General features: G+C 41.2%; 1 protein-coding gene across 8 annotated transcripts in view; it reads left to right on the top strand.

Annotated features, from left to right (window-relative positions):
• Positions 1 to 15,146, top strand: part of LOC139459650 (tyrosine-protein kinase Abl-like) — a 94,584-nt gene extending 79,438 nt beyond the window's left edge. For all 8 annotated transcript variants that reach the window (XM_071241246.1, XM_071241245.1, XM_071241244.1 and 5 more), the window contains 10 exons: positions 1,263 to 1,564; positions 2,845 to 3,040; positions 3,516 to 3,592; positions 3,955 to 4,039; positions 4,813 to 4,990; positions 5,600 to 5,784; positions 6,917 to 7,069; positions 7,780 to 7,869; positions 9,542 to 9,661; positions 10,235 to 15,146. In XM_071241246.1, coding sequence (XP_071097347.1) covers positions 1,263 to 1,564; positions 2,845 to 3,040; positions 3,516 to 3,592; positions 3,955 to 4,039; positions 4,813 to 4,990; positions 5,600 to 5,784; positions 6,917 to 7,069; positions 7,780 to 7,869; positions 9,542 to 9,661; positions 10,235 to 12,516 — 3,668 coding nt within the window. In that variant the 3' untranslated portion in view covers positions 12,517 to 15,146. The remainder of the gene's footprint in view (positions 1 to 1,262; positions 1,565 to 2,844; positions 3,041 to 3,515; positions 3,593 to 3,954; positions 4,040 to 4,812; positions 4,991 to 5,599; positions 5,785 to 6,916; positions 7,070 to 7,779; positions 7,870 to 9,541; positions 9,662 to 10,234) is intronic.
• The last annotated feature ends 1,932 nt before the right edge of the window (positions 15,147 to 17,078 follow it).

Below are 17,078 nucleotides of genomic sequence, written 5' to 3'. Positions count from 1 at the left end.
TCGTCTAAGGCACTGCGATTCGCTGTGCAGAGTTGCGTCTCTTGGGCACGACAGAAACCTATGATTGTGGGTTTGAATCCTGGTTCGCCCCAATCATATTTCTAGGTTTGTCAGCACCATACCCGTGCTTGTGGGTTTAACCGAAGTGGTAAACATCTGAGGCCTGCATCACTTCGGGCTTTCCTCCCACATTAAGCTGACACGCCGCGATATAACTGGAATACTGTTAAAAGCGGCATTAAACCCAAATCACTCACTCACTCACTTTCACCCTGGTCCAGTTGTAGCCTAAGCCAGGTCGCTGTTGATACTAATTCTTTAGTTTACAATGAAGAAAAAGATCATCAGCTTGTTTGGAAGGATGCTGTTCGGAGAGTATTGGAATGTGTTTCCTTGCCTCAGTTTTATGGGTTGTTTGGGTAGCCGAGTTTTTAAGCCATTAGCTTGTCAGACTTAGATCCTGGTTTGTTTCTCCACAGGTAGATGTAGACTGCAGCATTTCTGTTGATTGGTGTGAAACCTCCCATACTCATTCACCGGTGAAAGTATTATAAAACAATCATAGGCAGATATACAGTCACTGTAGAATGATTAATTATGTTTGGTGTGAAGAGTAACACGTATATGATAAAAATATGTTTGCTTTGACAGGATTTCACAGGAGTAAAAGTTGTTGACTTTTAAGGATTATCTCAGATAGGCCTTGAATTTGAAATCACCTTCAAGATAACAAAGTAGACACAATTTATGGATAACAACTTCTTTAATACCGTAAAGGCGATGTTTCAGTATAAGATCCTTATACCGTTGTCAGGCAAGACTGTCTTGCTTGACAACGGTTTTAGGATCAATACCGAAACCTAACCTTGACAGTATTGAGAAGGTGTTATCCATAAATTGTGTCATCTGTCATCCGTCAACTTCTAAGTAATGCCTATCAAACAATTCACTTTCAAGATAACTTTAATTTGTCGTAAAATAGCTTGAATTTGTTTAAGTGCTTCAGAAACAAAAGTTTGTTCAAAGCAAATTGACATACATTTTGTCTTACAGAGTTATCGTATAGGTTATTACCATACCTGTGCACGAAATGTGTGATGATTGTGATCCTCGGAGCATGTGCTTTTGACTGTTGTCATGAAAATGACAGGTAGCTCAAGTATTGTAGATAGGCCTTGATGATGCATTAACATGGCCTTGAATGGTCATAATCTAGTGAGTTGTATGAGCCCTGAATTTGACCATTGGCTGTGTTTCAACAGGCGAGCAGATGACGATCCTCGGCTACAACAAAGGAGGAGAATGGTGTGAAGTTAAGAACCGAGCAGGAGACGTGGGTTGGGTGCCCAGCAACTACATTGCACCCGTCAACAGCTTGGATAAGTTCTCCTGGTACCACGGACAGATATCCCGCAATGCATCCGAGTATCTGCTCAGTAGTGGAATAAATGGCAGCTTCCTGGTCCGAGAGAGTGAAAGTAGTCCAGGCCAGAGGTCAATATCAGTCCGCTTTGAGGGTCGAGTGTACCACTACCGGATCAGTGAAGACACGGACACTGGCAAGGTGAGTTGATGAACCCAGTTCGGGCTTCAGGGAAGAATAAGCCTTTGTATCTCATACTTGTCATAAGTGGTGATTGGGGATTATGAGAATAACTAATGAGCTACAAGGAATTATGGTTTATCTTTCCGAAGAGAATTACCCGAGGGAAAGATAAACCGCTACTCTCAGTTTCGAGTTGGTTATTCTCTTTCTTACGGGGCGGTCGGGTAGCCTAGTGGTTAAAGCGTTCGCTCGTCACGCCGAAGACCCGGTTTCGATTCCTGACATGGGTACAATGCTGGAATATTGCTAAAAGCGGTGTAAAACCATACACACTCACTCTCTTTCTTACCCATAATCAAATTCATTGTAAACGTTTAGGGAGGTCCCATCCCCAACCACCTTCAAAATTTCTCGTGGCTGTAACTTAAAACAAATGTATCCCTACATAACAATAAACAAGCAACCTTTTCACAACATATCGGATTGTTGGTCATTGTACGGATAAAGAGTATACTTAGTAAGGCATGGCTGATAAACTTGCCATCTTTATGCTATCGATAGCATTAAGGAGTGTGACTAAGATTGCTGAATAAACAAAATATGGGAAGCTTGTATTCATGGCCAAGTGAATCTGTACATGAAGATGTGATCATAGGCTCACAGTATAAGCATTACAAGTGTATTGACAGAAGAAATCTCATTTTGATGGCCAACTGCACACACTTTGCTTGAACATCTGTTAGTCTTCATATAAATAGATGTTTTATTGGAGCCTGCCCAAGCCATTAACGTAATGCTGGCAGCTTGTCAAATCTCATAAATTTAATTTAAGTGCTGTTTAAAACTTTGAAACTTTTAAAATAGAAGTTTCAAGTCGTTGCTCCAGGGATGGTGTTGATTAGGATGTGTGCAGTGGCTGGGCTTGGATGATGTGTGTGTTTATATGAATTTGATTACATTTTACAGTTTTGCGTCATTTTAACCCTATTTGTGATGGTGTAGAAAAAGTCATATTTGAGTTATGCTTTATAACACGGTTTGTACAGGCTTGAAAAGGTCCTTCTTGAAAAGCTTCATTTTTAGTGCCAATCTTGAAAAGCCTTGAAAATCACTAAAGTGGCTTGAAAAGCCTGGGTGATCTTGTGTAGTATTGTACCCTGAGGTCCAGGTTGGACCCGCTGACTAAGTAAAGCGCCATACCTCATTGTCCATGTTTGATGCTCACACAAAACCTGGTTAGTTTGTCGAAGCTAGTGAATATAGGAATGCAGTATCACTGATCAAATGTATTTTTTCAGGTTTTTGTAACATCTGAGCACAGATTCAACACACTAGCAGAACTCGTCCACCACCATTCCATCCATGCTGACGGCCTCGTCACCACCCTCCTCTACCCAGCACCCAAGAGGAATAAGCCCACTGTGTTCGGTGTAAGCCCGGAACCTGACAAGTGGGAGATAGAGAGAACAGAGATAGCCATGAAGCACAGGCTAGGTATTTATTTTCTTTCAGTGGCATTTAGAAGTTGGAGTGATGAAGTAAGACGAGTTCTATGGATGATAAAGGTGTTAGGATCTACACCGAAACGTCGCACTAATTGTAATAAAGAAGTTGTTCATCCATAGAACTCGTCTTACTAGGTATTTATTGTATATGTATTGGTGAATAAGCCCACTGTATTCTGTGAATGCTCAGTATCTGAAAGTAAATCACAATAACAGGTGCTAGGTATTTATTAACAGTTGATGCATTGGTGAATATTCCCACTGTATTCTGTGAATGCTCAGTATCTGAAAGTAAATCACAATCACAGGTGCTAGATATTTATTTACATTTTGATGCATTGGTGAATAAGCCCACTGATTGTTCAGGGTATGATAAGAAAAGATATTTCTATGAGAGATTTGAAGGTGTTCAAGACAGGTGTTCAGCATTGTTCTATCCTGACCCCCATATCTGTCTGTTCTAGGTGGAGGGCAGTACGGGGATGTGTACGAGGCGGTATGGAAAAGGTACAACAAAACCGTGGCTGTCAAGACTTTAAAGGTTTGTCACCCAATTTTCTTTATTGAACAAAACAAAGATCCAGTAACTGCTTCTGTTTTATGATATAATGTTGTTGATAGGTAATTATTACATCAATGATGTAAATTACCTGTTTGTTCAGGGTTTATCCTATAATGTTATATGCATATTATTTTATGTACTTTCCTTTTTTCCCCCCCTTTTTCTTATTTCATAAGTACGGAAACTATTTCTCTGTCAAGGGCACGTTATGTGGAGTTTTCGTAACTGAGACAAGGAGTTTTCGTAACTGAGACAAGGATGCCCTTTGATGCACATATCTCTCTCTGTGGTTAGTTATATAGTGACTGTATATTAATCCATATCCAACTCGTGTTTTGCAGGAAGACACAATGGCTCTGAAAGATTTCCTGGAAGAAGCCACCATCATGAAAGAAATGAAACATCCAAACTTAGTGCAATTATTAGGTAAGATTTCACTGAATTGCATGAAATCTGGACTGGGATATTAATTGGAATAGGGATGGAGTGGTCCGATGGTGTGAAGCAGCAGGGTAACAAGTTGTAATGATGTTGTCACTACCCCTAGTGTACGGTACATTCACCCTGTGCACTCAAAAGAACCATTTCATCCAAGGGTAGATGACCAGATGGTGGAAAAATGAATATATCGTAGGTGGATATGAGGTGGATGTAAAAACCTTCTCTTGCCTGTGGGCAACATGGGTTGTATGCTCCACAAGAAGTTCAGATTGACAACTAGAATGCTTACAGATCCACTGATCGGGGAACAAATATGAAACATGCATTTGAGCTTAAACGTCTGGATAAGAACATAACGTAACGTAACGTAACATATAATATAATATAATATAATATAATATAATATAATATAATATAATATAATATAATATAATATAATATAATATAATATAATATAATATAATATAATATAATATAATACCACACAAGTCTGTGACCTTAAGTTGAATATATTCCATGCCCTAAGACATTCCTAATATTTTAACTCATAAAAATATGTGATGAAATTATTTATTCACCCCTAGCTAGTAAACTAACCTTATGCCAGGCTATGTGTTATATCTATAAAAAATGATGCTTAGATACTTGTTAGGAATAGAAGTCTTGTATATTCTGGACAAACTACAATGGAGTTAATTCGTTAATTGTTGACTGTTGACTGTTATGTTCTTCCTGATTAACTAAATGACATTCTCCAGGCGTGTGTACGAGGGAGCCGCCGTTCTACATCATCACCGAGTTCATGGTCCAGGGCAACCTGCTGGACTTCCTGAGGGGCAGCAACAAGGAGGAGCTGGGCCCCACTGTCCTCATGTACATGGCCACCATGATAGCCTCCGGCATGGCCTACCTAGAGGAGAGAATGTTCATCCACCGGTCAGTCACTGCTTTCTATCACTCCAGTCGAACATCACTGGATATTGCACGAGTTCATTGTGGGCTTTAGTAGTGTAAATTGGTATATAAAATTGCAAATGATTTCGTGGCACTTGATTTGATAACCAAGCATTTCTTTTACGTTGTTTCCATAAGCAGAAAAAAAAGTTAGGCGACACCCGCTAACAAACTACTGTTTTCTGATTGGCTGATAATAGAATGGGCGGGGCCTGTGTTGCGTCATTGCACTGAAGATGTCACAGTTTTTGTACTGTTGTCTACAGGTCCTTGTGAGTTTATAATTAAATAAGCAGTCTTTAAGTCTGCTATGCAAATTTACACTGCTTGCATGCTGGTTTTTACATCAAAGTCGATTCTTAATACTTTTGAAATGTTACACAAAAGTGGAGAACCAGCTCAGTCCGATTTGTTCATGAGAGCATGATTTGACACCTTATTATGTCCTTTATGTGTAATGCACAGTAACAGTTATGTAACTTGTTACATTGTACTAGCATCTGGGGTCTATAGAATAGTTTGTAACTACAAAACATGCTGTGTATAGTTAGTTCATTCTTGTTGTGACATTGGAAATGGTGTGTACTTTAGTGATCTGGCTGCTCGGAACTGCCTTGTGGGGGAGAACCACCTGGTAAAGGTGGCTGATTTCGGCCTGGCCCGTCTCATGAAGGACGACACCTACACAGCTCATGCAGGGGCCAAGTTCCCCATCAAGTGGACGGCGCCAGAGGGACTGGCATATAATAGGTTCTCTACTAGGTCCGATGTTTGGGGTAAGCTTCAGCAAAATATTTGAATTTGAAGCTTCATTTTTGTAAATACACATATTGGTTTCATCAAATAATAAGCTGTGTTTATTGAGATGTGAGCTTCAGCACATTGTGTTAATCTTCCTGCCCCCAATGTCTCTTGTATTAGCAGCTGTATACTGTGGGTAATAATGGTGACTATCTTCCTGCCCCCATTGTCTCTTGTATTAGCAGCTCTTTACTGTGGGTAATAATGGTGACTATCGTCCTGCCCCCAATGTGTCTTGTATTAGCAGCTCTTTACAGTGGGTAATAATGGTGACTATCTTCCTGCCCCCATTGTGTCTTGTATTAGCAGCTCTTTACAGTGGGTAATAATGGTGACTATCTTCCTGCCCCCATTGTCTCTTGTATTAGCAGCTCTTTACAGTGGGTAATAATGGTGACTATCGTCCTGCCCCATTGTCTCTTGTATTAGCAGCTGTATACTGTGGGTAATAATGGTGACTATCTTCCTGTCCCCATTGTCTCTTGTATGAGCAGGGGCGGTCGGGTAGCCTAGTGGTTAAAGCGTTCGCTCATCATGCCGAAGACCCCGGTTCGATTCCCGACATGGGTACAATGTGTGAAGCCCATTTCTGGTGTCCCCCCGCTGTGATATTGCTGGAATATTGCGAAAAGCGGCGTAAAACCAAACGCGATCGATCGATCTTGTAAGAGCAGCTCTTTACTGTGGGTAATCATGGTGAGAATTCCTGTCCCCATTGTCTCTTGTAAGAGCAGCTCTATACTGTTCAGTAATAATGGTGACTATCTTCCTGCATCAATTGTCTCTTGTACTTGCAGCTCTGTACAGTGGGTAATAATGATGACTGTATTTTTGCCCCCTTTGTCTCTTGTACTAGCAGCTCTGTACAGTGGTTAATAATGGTGACTATCGTCCTGCCCCATTGTCTCTTGTACTAGCAGCTCTTTACAGTGGGTAATAATGGTGACTATCATCTTGCCCCATTGTCTCTAGTACTAGCAGCTCTGTACAGTGGAGAATAATGATGACTATCTTCCTGCCCCCATTGTCTCTTGTACGAGCAGCACTATACTGTTCAGTGATAATGGTGACTATTTTCCTGCCCTCAATTGTGCCTGCTTGTTTCAGCGTTTGGTGTGCTACTGTGGGAGCTTGCTACCTATGGGATGTCCCCGTACCCCGGGGTGGACCTGACCGACGTCTACCACCTGCTGGAGAGGGGGTATCGCATGGAGAGGCCATCAGGCTGTCCAGCCAATGTCTACCAGCTGATGATCAGATGTAATCATCACAATTATACTTTCTGAGCCGATTTAACCAAGTCTATATATATCTACTGTCTACCAGCTGATGATCAGATGTATTCAGAATATTATACTCTCTGAGCACATTATGACCAGTCACAATTTTGATACTGTTTACTAGCTGATGACCAGTTAAGGAAGAGAATTTGTCAATGTCAACTTCTTTATTACGAGGAACACAACATTTCGGAGTATGATGAAGGAGTAAGCATATACTACGAAACGTTGTGTTCCTCATAATAAAGAAGTTGACATCGTTAAATTCTCTTCCTTATGTGTATCACTTCTAAATGCCTTTCAAAGACCTGATGACCAGTTGTGAGAAGAATAATAAATTTCCTTGTGAAATCAAGGAGTTTGATGTTACAACTTTTAAAACTTATTCACTCTCTCCATGAAAACATGTCTAGCTTTAATCAGATGTTATGTATTGACTTTATTTTTAAGTTCATAACTCATTGATAATGTAAAGGTTTGTCTTGAGTTTCACGGGGCGGTCGGGTAGCCTAGTGGTTAAAGCGTTCGCTCGTCACGCAGAAGACCCGGGTTCGATTCCTGACATGGGTACAATGTGTGAATCCCATTTCTGGTGTCCCCCGCCATGATATTGCTGGAATATTGCTAAAAGCGGCGTAAAACCATACTCACTCACTCACTCACTTGAGTTTCACCCAAAATGTGTTGTAGGCTGGCAGTGGGAGCCCAAAGATCGGCCAACATTCCGTGACATCCATTTTGCCCTTGAGAACATGTTTGACATGTCCAGTGTCAGTGAAGGTAGGACTGATGTTTTGCAAATAGGTTATTGTATTCGACTTGGCGTCGGCGTTCCCACCGTTTCCGGACCATAACTCGGAAACCGTTTAATATTTTTTTTTCGCGAAACTTTGTATACACATTAACCCAGCACTGAAGTGGTGCCTTTTGCTATTTAGAGATATTTGACATTTTTATTTTTTCTCGTTTCCATGTAGATAACTTGAACATAGACTCTGAATGGGGGTAAGCTTGGTTTCCGGACCATAACTCGGAAACCGTTTAATATTTTTTCGCGAAACTTTGTATACACATTAACCCAGCACTGAAGTGGTGCCTTTTGCTATTTAGAGATTTTTGACATTTTTATTTTTTCTCGTTTCCATGGAGATAACTTGAACATAGGCTCTGAATGGGGGTAAGCTTGGTTTCCTGACCATAACTCGGAAACCGTTTAATATTTTTTCGCGAAACTTTATATACACATTAACCCAGCACTGAAGTGGTGCCTTTTGCTATTTAGAGATATTTGACATTTTTATTTTTTCTCGTTTCCATGGAGATAACTTGAACATAGGCTCTGAATGGGGGTAAGCTTTGTTTCCTGACCATAACTTGGAAACCGTTTAATATTTTTTCGCGAAACTTTGTATACACATTAACCCAGCACTGAAGTGGTGCCTTTTGCTATGTAGAGATATTTGACATTTTTATTTTTTCTCGTTTCCATGGAGATAACTTGAACATAGACTCTAAATGGGGGTAAGCTTTGTTTCCGGACCATAACTCAAAAACTGTTCAATATTATTTCATGAAGTTGTAACATATTAACCAAGTCCTGAAGTGGTGCCCATTAGTTGTTTGAAATTTCTAGGAGTTCTATTTTTGTCTCTGTTATTTAGTAATGGAGGGATGGGGTTTAACGTGAAGTAAACGAATGAATGGGGGTTAGGGGAGTGGGGGGAGACATATGTTTTTACGAATAAAAACACTTTCTAGTTAGAATATAACTTTGGTGAATGAGTTGAAAGATTGTACATTTCGTGGTTTATGCTTACAGCCTGAAAGGATACAAAAGTCTGTGTGGATTATACACAATATATATATGTTTCCAGAATTTAATTGCCCATAATCAATGGTGTATATAACACATGAGTGTGTATTATACACAAATAAATAAGTCTTGTGTACATTGATCAATCAGAGGGGTGCTTATTGGGATCGTTCACTAGCCAATATATTAGTAAATATTGGTGCTTATTAGAGCGGGGCGCTTATTACGTTGAATACGGTATTAGATATCAGCATATTGCCGGGCTTGGCCTGACAGAACGACATTTCTTAATTGCTGTCAGCCACTAGTTGCGAAGAAACCTATGATAGTGGGTTCATAACCCAGTTCCCCCGATTATGTTTTTAGGTTTTGTCAGCACCATACCCATGCTCGTGTGTTCCACCAAAGTGGTAAACATCTTAGACCTGCATCACTTAAGGCTATCCTCCCACAGTAAGCTGACATGCTGTGATATAACTGGACTACTGTTCAAAGTAGGGTTAGACACTTGCTCACTCTAAAGACTTCAGTGTCATGTTATGAAGTATGTACATGTACAGTTGAGGATCATCCTCATTAGAAAAAGGTTCCTTTCATGATATACGATGAAACTCAATTGTTCTAACTTGTGTTTGACAGAGGTGGAAAAGGAACTGGAAAAGAGTGAGAAGAAAAAGGCCCCTGGCCTTCCGTCTAAGAAAGGCCGGACACAGAGTTTTGAGAGCCAAGAGCATCTGGGAGATGGTCGCAGTAGTGCAGGTAGATATTTATTGACTTCACTAGTCACTAAGGATATCTTAGGCATGTTTACTGGTCCAATAGTACGACACCAGAACCACTTTGCATGGCATCGTTTTACCCCTGTTGTGTAGAGGAGTTTATAAGCATGATATTAATTAATCAAATTCATACGACAGCATTTCACCAAGCAGACAAATTTAAGCATCTGAAATCAATTTGAAAACATATTACTTACCAACTATTCTATTTGAAAACTGATTACATTTACTCAGCAGAACAAATGGAGACTAAAAATGTATGAAATAAAATGGAAAATTATTTTGAAGTTCAAATATATTTAGTACTTATTATAATTTTTTGATTGACGCCTTAAGTCATATCCAACTATACCATAACGTATTTGGACTAGAGCTTTATGTAATATGACTTGATTTTGGAAGAAAATAACTAGTCCTTCTAGATTGTTTATCCCTCAGTCCTCCACAAAACAGGCTTCTTTTTCATACTGTTTCCTGTTTAACAGTAAATAATTGTTTGAGAGAATGTTTTTCCCAACTGACTAGAAGTAACATCACTATTCTCTCTATCCAGGTCCGACGCCACCTGCTGGTAGACGAGTATTACCTCCCCTGGAGGACACAGACATTACGCTCAACAGAGTGTCTGAGATATTATCTCGGAAGTCCTCCAAGAAGAAGAGTGGCCCCGCCCCCACACCGCCACGTCGCACCACCTCCTGCAGAGATCCAACACCAGAGCAACTGCAACAGCAGCAGCCACAGCAGCCACAGCAGCCACAGCAGCCGGACCTAGACTCGGAACTCAAGTCTAGAATGAAGTTACAGAAAGCCAAAATCGAAAGTGCTGTGGTTCCTGAAGTGGAGGAAAATATGTACGAAGGACCCTGGGATAGTAAAATGTCCATCATGGAACAATCAGCTCGTGCCGGAATGTTTCCGCCACGTTCAAAACATGAGAGTGGGTCACCCAAATTCATGTCTCGGAATGAGGCACGTGAACCATCGACTGATGATAGTGGTGTTAGCAAAAGTGATTCCTTGAAACATGCCCATATAGACAAATCAAAATATCTGATATCAGAGGCAAATGCTCGTAGTTTTGAAAAAGGGACTGAGGAAAGGCGTAGTGGCAGAAAGAAAAGCTTACCTCATGGTGCTAGTCTAGATAAAAAGTTGGAGCGAGCAGCGCGATTTGAGAAGGAATCTTTGTTAGAGGAGATGGAGGGACAGCAATCATCTCATTTAGGGGGACAGTATCCCAAAAAGGCCCTGCCACTACCAGCACATCAACTTGGTGCTAGGAAGAAATTCTCGGATACAACTCGGCCTGGGGATGTGAAACAATCAACTTCAGGTCATGAGAGCGAGGACTCCAGTATCACTGTGGGGAAACTGGATGTGGCCAATGTTGCTAAGGCGATCAATAGGTATGGGACCATCCCCAAAGGTGTTCGTATTGGAGCATATCTCGCCTCTATGGAGCATGAGCAGAACAATCATAGTCGTGACTTGCCCACGGTGGAGGACCATGACTCCGGCACAGATACTGCCAGTGTGATATCTTGCCCTCCTCTCAATATAGAGCAGGGACCTACGGTTGTCTTCAATCCCCCGCCCACAGCTAAGGCAGAAGACAGTGATCCTGGCATCAAGCAGGAACCCAATGTGAAACCGTCTGCTGTAGTTAAGTCACAATCGACCCATGTTATAGTGGATAATCAACCTGCTACACAGGTCAAGTCTCAATATTCTGGCTTGCTTCAAAGGCACAAGTCAGATCTGACGTCGAGCAAGGGGAATGGTTTAGGGAGCAAGGGGGACCTGTCCACCTACAAGTCAGAAACGGATCTTACCAAGGGTGATGAATCTGTTCTGGGGAGTAAGGCTGATGTGTCTGTCAGTAAACCCAAACCGAGTCCGAGGTTTTCCAGAATATTTGCTGAAAATTCTGAGCAGAATTCCAACATGAAAGATGCTTCTTTGGCAGACGACACCCGCCCGGGACCACGAGTGCCTCTTCGACCGTTGCCTCACCAGCAGGGGTCCGACTCTGCCCATGAAGGAAATGCAGACCACAATTCTATGGAGAACAACACCAAACAGGCGCCACCTCGGCCTCCTTTCCCTTTTAAAGGGAGGTCATCATCTTCAGAGGAAAGTCCGAAGCTTTCAGAAAATACTGATGCATCCGGTGATAAAAATAAGTTTGATTACAATTTTCATGGGTCACAAAAACCTGAGGATTCCACCAATAAGTTGTCCTCATTTAAGACATTTGGTAAAGCTAATGCTGTGAAAGAAACCAACTTAGATCATGTTAATGCTGACAATCTTGGAACAAATGATTCCTCCAATAAGTCTAAAGAGAAGGATGAAGGTATTTATAAGCCAGTATTCCCTGTGTTAAAACCGGTAGCTGGGAACAACGTACCCGTGCATCCCCTAAAGCAGACTGATCCCATGGAGAGGTCGCTGGTCGACCTGGGTCAGAGCAATGCCAACGAACCGCCGTCATCAGACTCTGAGACTTCATCGGTGTCCAAAGATTTGATCATGGATGCTTCCAACAAGCTGCGGTCTTGTATAGACAAACTGGCTCTGGCTGGGAATAAGTCCAGCACCAACTTCATGCTTCTTTCCGAGGAGGTCCAAGCATTCTATGCACTGTGTTGTCGATACATTGACTCCCTTCCCCCTCATGCAAAATTCCATGCTAAGGAGCTGTTGTCTAGGCTGCAGTCCCACAGTCAGAATTTGAAAACGTACACAAGCAGCACCCCGTCTGGGGGTGGGAGGCTGCTCAACGATATACAGAGCACGAATAAAGAAATAATGGGGGTCATTGACAGATGAGGGAGGGGAGATAACTGCGGTCTTCTCCAGAGAGGATGGATACTTCTGTATATCTCCGGCCTTTTAGCCACTCGACCCTCCCTCGGGGGCAGACTGGGTGATAACGCCTAGAGGGAGGGACAGACATACAGACGGGAAATACTTTTTGAGAGTATTTTGAGAATCAAGAGTAGCGATATTAGGCTGATTGAATGTTTGTGACCTGTTGTGTGTGCTATAGTATTATCCTCGATGTGAGTTGCAGCGATGCTGTCAGCACTGTTAAGATGGCAGACAAGGTGTAACCCGTTTCTGCCTTTCGCTGGTGACCTCAGCAGCTGTGTGTGAACAACCAAGAACGTTTGGATCAGAGTGATGCTGTCACTCGGTGAATTTGTGGATGTCAGTATACGTATGTCCAAGAACATTTCTACCATGTGATTTAGTTTTCCTTGAACTGTAGGCAAGCTTCAATACATGTTCTGCCTCTGTAAAATAGAAATTGCTCATCACAGTTCACCCTTCCATTTGTACCACAGAATGTTGTATTGGAATCTAGTTGCTCATAAAGAAAATGGAGGCAAGCATGCCCGGACTGCATTAGTTTTTAAGCCCTTCCTCCCTGCTGTCGGTCATTGTAATATAGATATGTTGATATTGGCTGAATCTTTGCTCCCTTCCTCTTCTACCTTCTCTCTTTCTCCACTATCTCTCTATCCTTGGTGATGAAGATATCCGCCCACTTTCACTCCATATGTTCATCCATTTTCTGTTCCGCATATTGGTGTTCCTCTAACCAAGATTCCTATAGGACATATATTCCCAGGAACCAGCTCAACCCACGAGCAATGGTTGTAAAAGGATTAAAACTGCTTCAAACACGACTACATTACCAAACCACACAACATTTGTCAAAAAATATATATTTATGTTGCCATGATTACCAAATGTTTGTAATGTAGGGGAAACTGGTTCTGAGTTTTATTTTGTTCATGTTTGTATTTTTTTCCAACAAATAATGGATATTTTGGTGTCAAGGCTTTTCATGCTATGACTGTAATCACATTATAAGAACGTCTCACCTGTGGGGATAATGTGTCTCTGTTACTTGCTCAGATTATGGAAGTAATACACTTAGTGAAGTTGCCTCTTTCAAAGCCATATTGTAATGAACTCAATGTCGGGTGTATTGTTGACAATAGTTGCTCAGATCATGACCATATACTATTCACTGGATTGGAATCACATCATCGCTGTGCATATGCATTTGCTGTCATTAAACAGATTTGATAATCACCACGTTTACAAACCAAGGGAACTAACTCTGCCTTGATCTTATTCATAGGAACAATTCCCAGTTAGCTTGTTGAGCTGTGTCTGGAAGAGATTGAATTTATCAGGTATGATCAGAATATGTTCCATGACGTATTGACAGCCTTAGGTCTCTGTCAGTGGCATGGTGTTTGTTTTATCTCTCTTTGATTTTAAGTGTGTTAAAGCTGTTTTACGATGTTATTAAGTTTGATTAAAATCTTTCCTGACGATGTCAACGTGTCTCGGTAAACAGTCAGCATGGCCACTCTCTGCCTGTTCGGAAATTGAAGCGAGTTTGTGAAGTACATCTTCATTTGAGTAGCTTGTTAGGTTTTGACTTACAAAATGGTGGGGAACTGCAATAAATGTTGAAAAAACATGGTAGACTGTTTCCTTCAGCTTTAAGTATTTATTTACACTGTTACAATGATATTTTCCACACCTATCCTGGCTGCAAGAAATCGTTCTTATTTTCTGTTTGTACTGGACATGTATACCTGTGTTCATTAGACAAAAACACTGGATAATTATATCCTGCTCAAAATAAGTTACAGAACACCTGATTTGTTCATGTGATTTAGTTAATCTGTCGTAGCTGGTGGGTATTGCAACACCGCCTTCCAATTGATGGGGTGCGGTCGGGTAGCCCAGTGGTTAACGCGTTTGCTTGTCAAGCCAAAGACCCGGGTTCGATTACCGACATGGGTACAATGTGTGAAGCCCATTTCTGGCGTCCCTCGCCGTGATATTGCTGGAATATTGCTAAAAACGGCGTAAAACCATACTCCCTCACTCACTCCAATTGAGGGTATTCTTTAACTTGTTTTGAGTAGTACACTATATAACTTTTAATGAGTGCAATTCTAACGAATATGTTCTATGTACAGATATTAAGCTCTTGAGGCTTTTGTTTCAAGTGGCATATGCAATGTGTATTTTGTGTACTCTATCAGTACATAACAATACATACCAAAATCCGTTCATATGTTTTTGCCGACATCTGTGACAGAGAAATTAGCAGTCACAAGTATATCATATCCCATTCCCTCCATGGCTGGCCAATCCACTGTTGATGAGTATGTTGTAAGCATTATTTTGTAACTTTCTATATATTCATGAACATGGTTCCTATGTCACTTGAAACAAAACCTACTTTCATGGCTTCTCGCTAGCAGATATGTCTGTAGTCTTGATGACTGTGCCATTTGTGATCTAAGTCTTTATAAAAAAATTATTTAATTTGCTGCATAATTAGCATTATGTCAGATGTAACTTATGTTGTGTCAAAATGGCATCGACCTTATTGTAAAGCTATTATTGAAATTTGTAAATAAAATGTAAAAATAACTGCTAAGTTTGCTTTGAAAGACTTTTTTTTCGAACTTTCTTTCAGACAGTATGACATTCTGTACAGGACACCCACACCATGAACAACCAATAGTGCAGACAGTATGACATTCTATACAGGACACCCACACCATGAACAACCAGTAGTGCAGACAGTATGACATTCTATACAGGACACCCACACCATGAACAACCAATAGTCCCGACAGTATGACATTCTATACAGGACACCCACACCATGAACAACCAAAAGCGCCGACAGTATGATGTATACAGGACACCCACACCATGAACAACCAATAGTGCCGACAGTATGACATTCTATACAGGACACTCACCATGAACAACCAATAGTGCAGACAGTATGACATTCTATACAGGACACTCACCATGAACAACCAATAGCGCCGACAGTGACATTCTATACAGGACACCCACACCATGAACAACCAATAGCGCCGACAGTGACATTCTATACAGGACACCCACACCATGAACAACCAATAGCACCTCAGTATGACATTCTATACAGGACACCCACACCATGAACAACCAAAAGCGCTGACAGTATGACATAAAACACAAGGAACACACACACCATGAACAACCAATATTGCCGACAGTATGACATTATACACAGGGAACACACCCACAATGAACAACCAATAGTGCCGACAGTATGACATTATACACAGGGAACACACACACAGTGAACAACCAATAGTGCTGACAGTATGACATTATACAAAGGGAACACACACCATGAACAACCAATAGTGCAGACAGTATGACATTATACACAGGGAACACCCACACCATGAACAACCAAAAGCGCTGACAGTATGACATAAAACACAAGGAACACACACACCATGAACAACCAATAGTGCCGACAGTATGACATTATACACAGGGAACACACACACAATGAACAACCAATAGTGCCGACAGTATGACATTATACACAGGGAACACTCACCATGAACAACCAATAGTGCAGACAGTATGACATTATACACAAGGAACACACATACCATGAACAACCAATAGTGCTGACAGTATGACATTATACACAGGGAACACACACACCATGAACAACCAAAAATGCCGACAGTATGACCTCATACACGGAGAACATGAACAACCAATAGCGCCGACAGTATGACATTATACACAGGGAACACACACACCATGAACAACCAATAGTGCTGACAGTATGACATTATACACAGGGAACTAACACACCATGAACAACCAATAGTGCCGACAGTATGACATTATACACAGGGAACTAACACACCATGAACAACCAATAGTGCTGACAGTATGACATTATACACAGGGAACACACACACCATGAACAACCAATAGTGCTGACAGTATGACATTATACACAGGGAACTAACACACCATGAACAACCAATAGTGCCGACAGTATGACATTATACACAGGGAACTAACACACCATGAACAACCAATAGTGCTGACAGTATGACATTATACACAGGGAACACGCACACCATGAACAACCAATAGTGCCGACAGAATGACATTATACACAAGGAACAAACACACCATGAACAACCAATAGTGCTGACAGTATGACATTTTACACAAGGAACACACACACCATGAACAACCAATAGTGCTGGCAGTATGACATTATACACAGGGAACACACACACACCATGAACAACCAATAGTGCCGACAGTATGACATAATACACAGGGAACACAAACATCATGAACAACCAAAAGTGCCGACAGTATGACATTATACACGGAGAACAAACACCATGAACAACCAATAGTGCCGACAGTATGACATTATACACAAGGAACACACATACTATGAACAACCAATAGTGCCGACAGTATGACATTATACACGGAGAACAAACACCATGAACAACCAATAGTGC

Source organism: Haliotis cracherodii, unplaced genomic scaffold (genome assembly GCF_022045235.1).
Source record: "Haliotis cracherodii isolate W230 unplaced genomic scaffold, xgHalCrac1.p SCAF_13, whole genome shotgun sequence".
NCBI classification, from domain to species: Eukaryota; Metazoa; Mollusca; class Gastropoda; order Lepetellida; family Haliotidae; genus Haliotis; species Haliotis cracherodii.
Note: the sequence above shows the minus strand (reverse complement) of the source record. Positions and strands in the feature narration are given on the sequence as shown.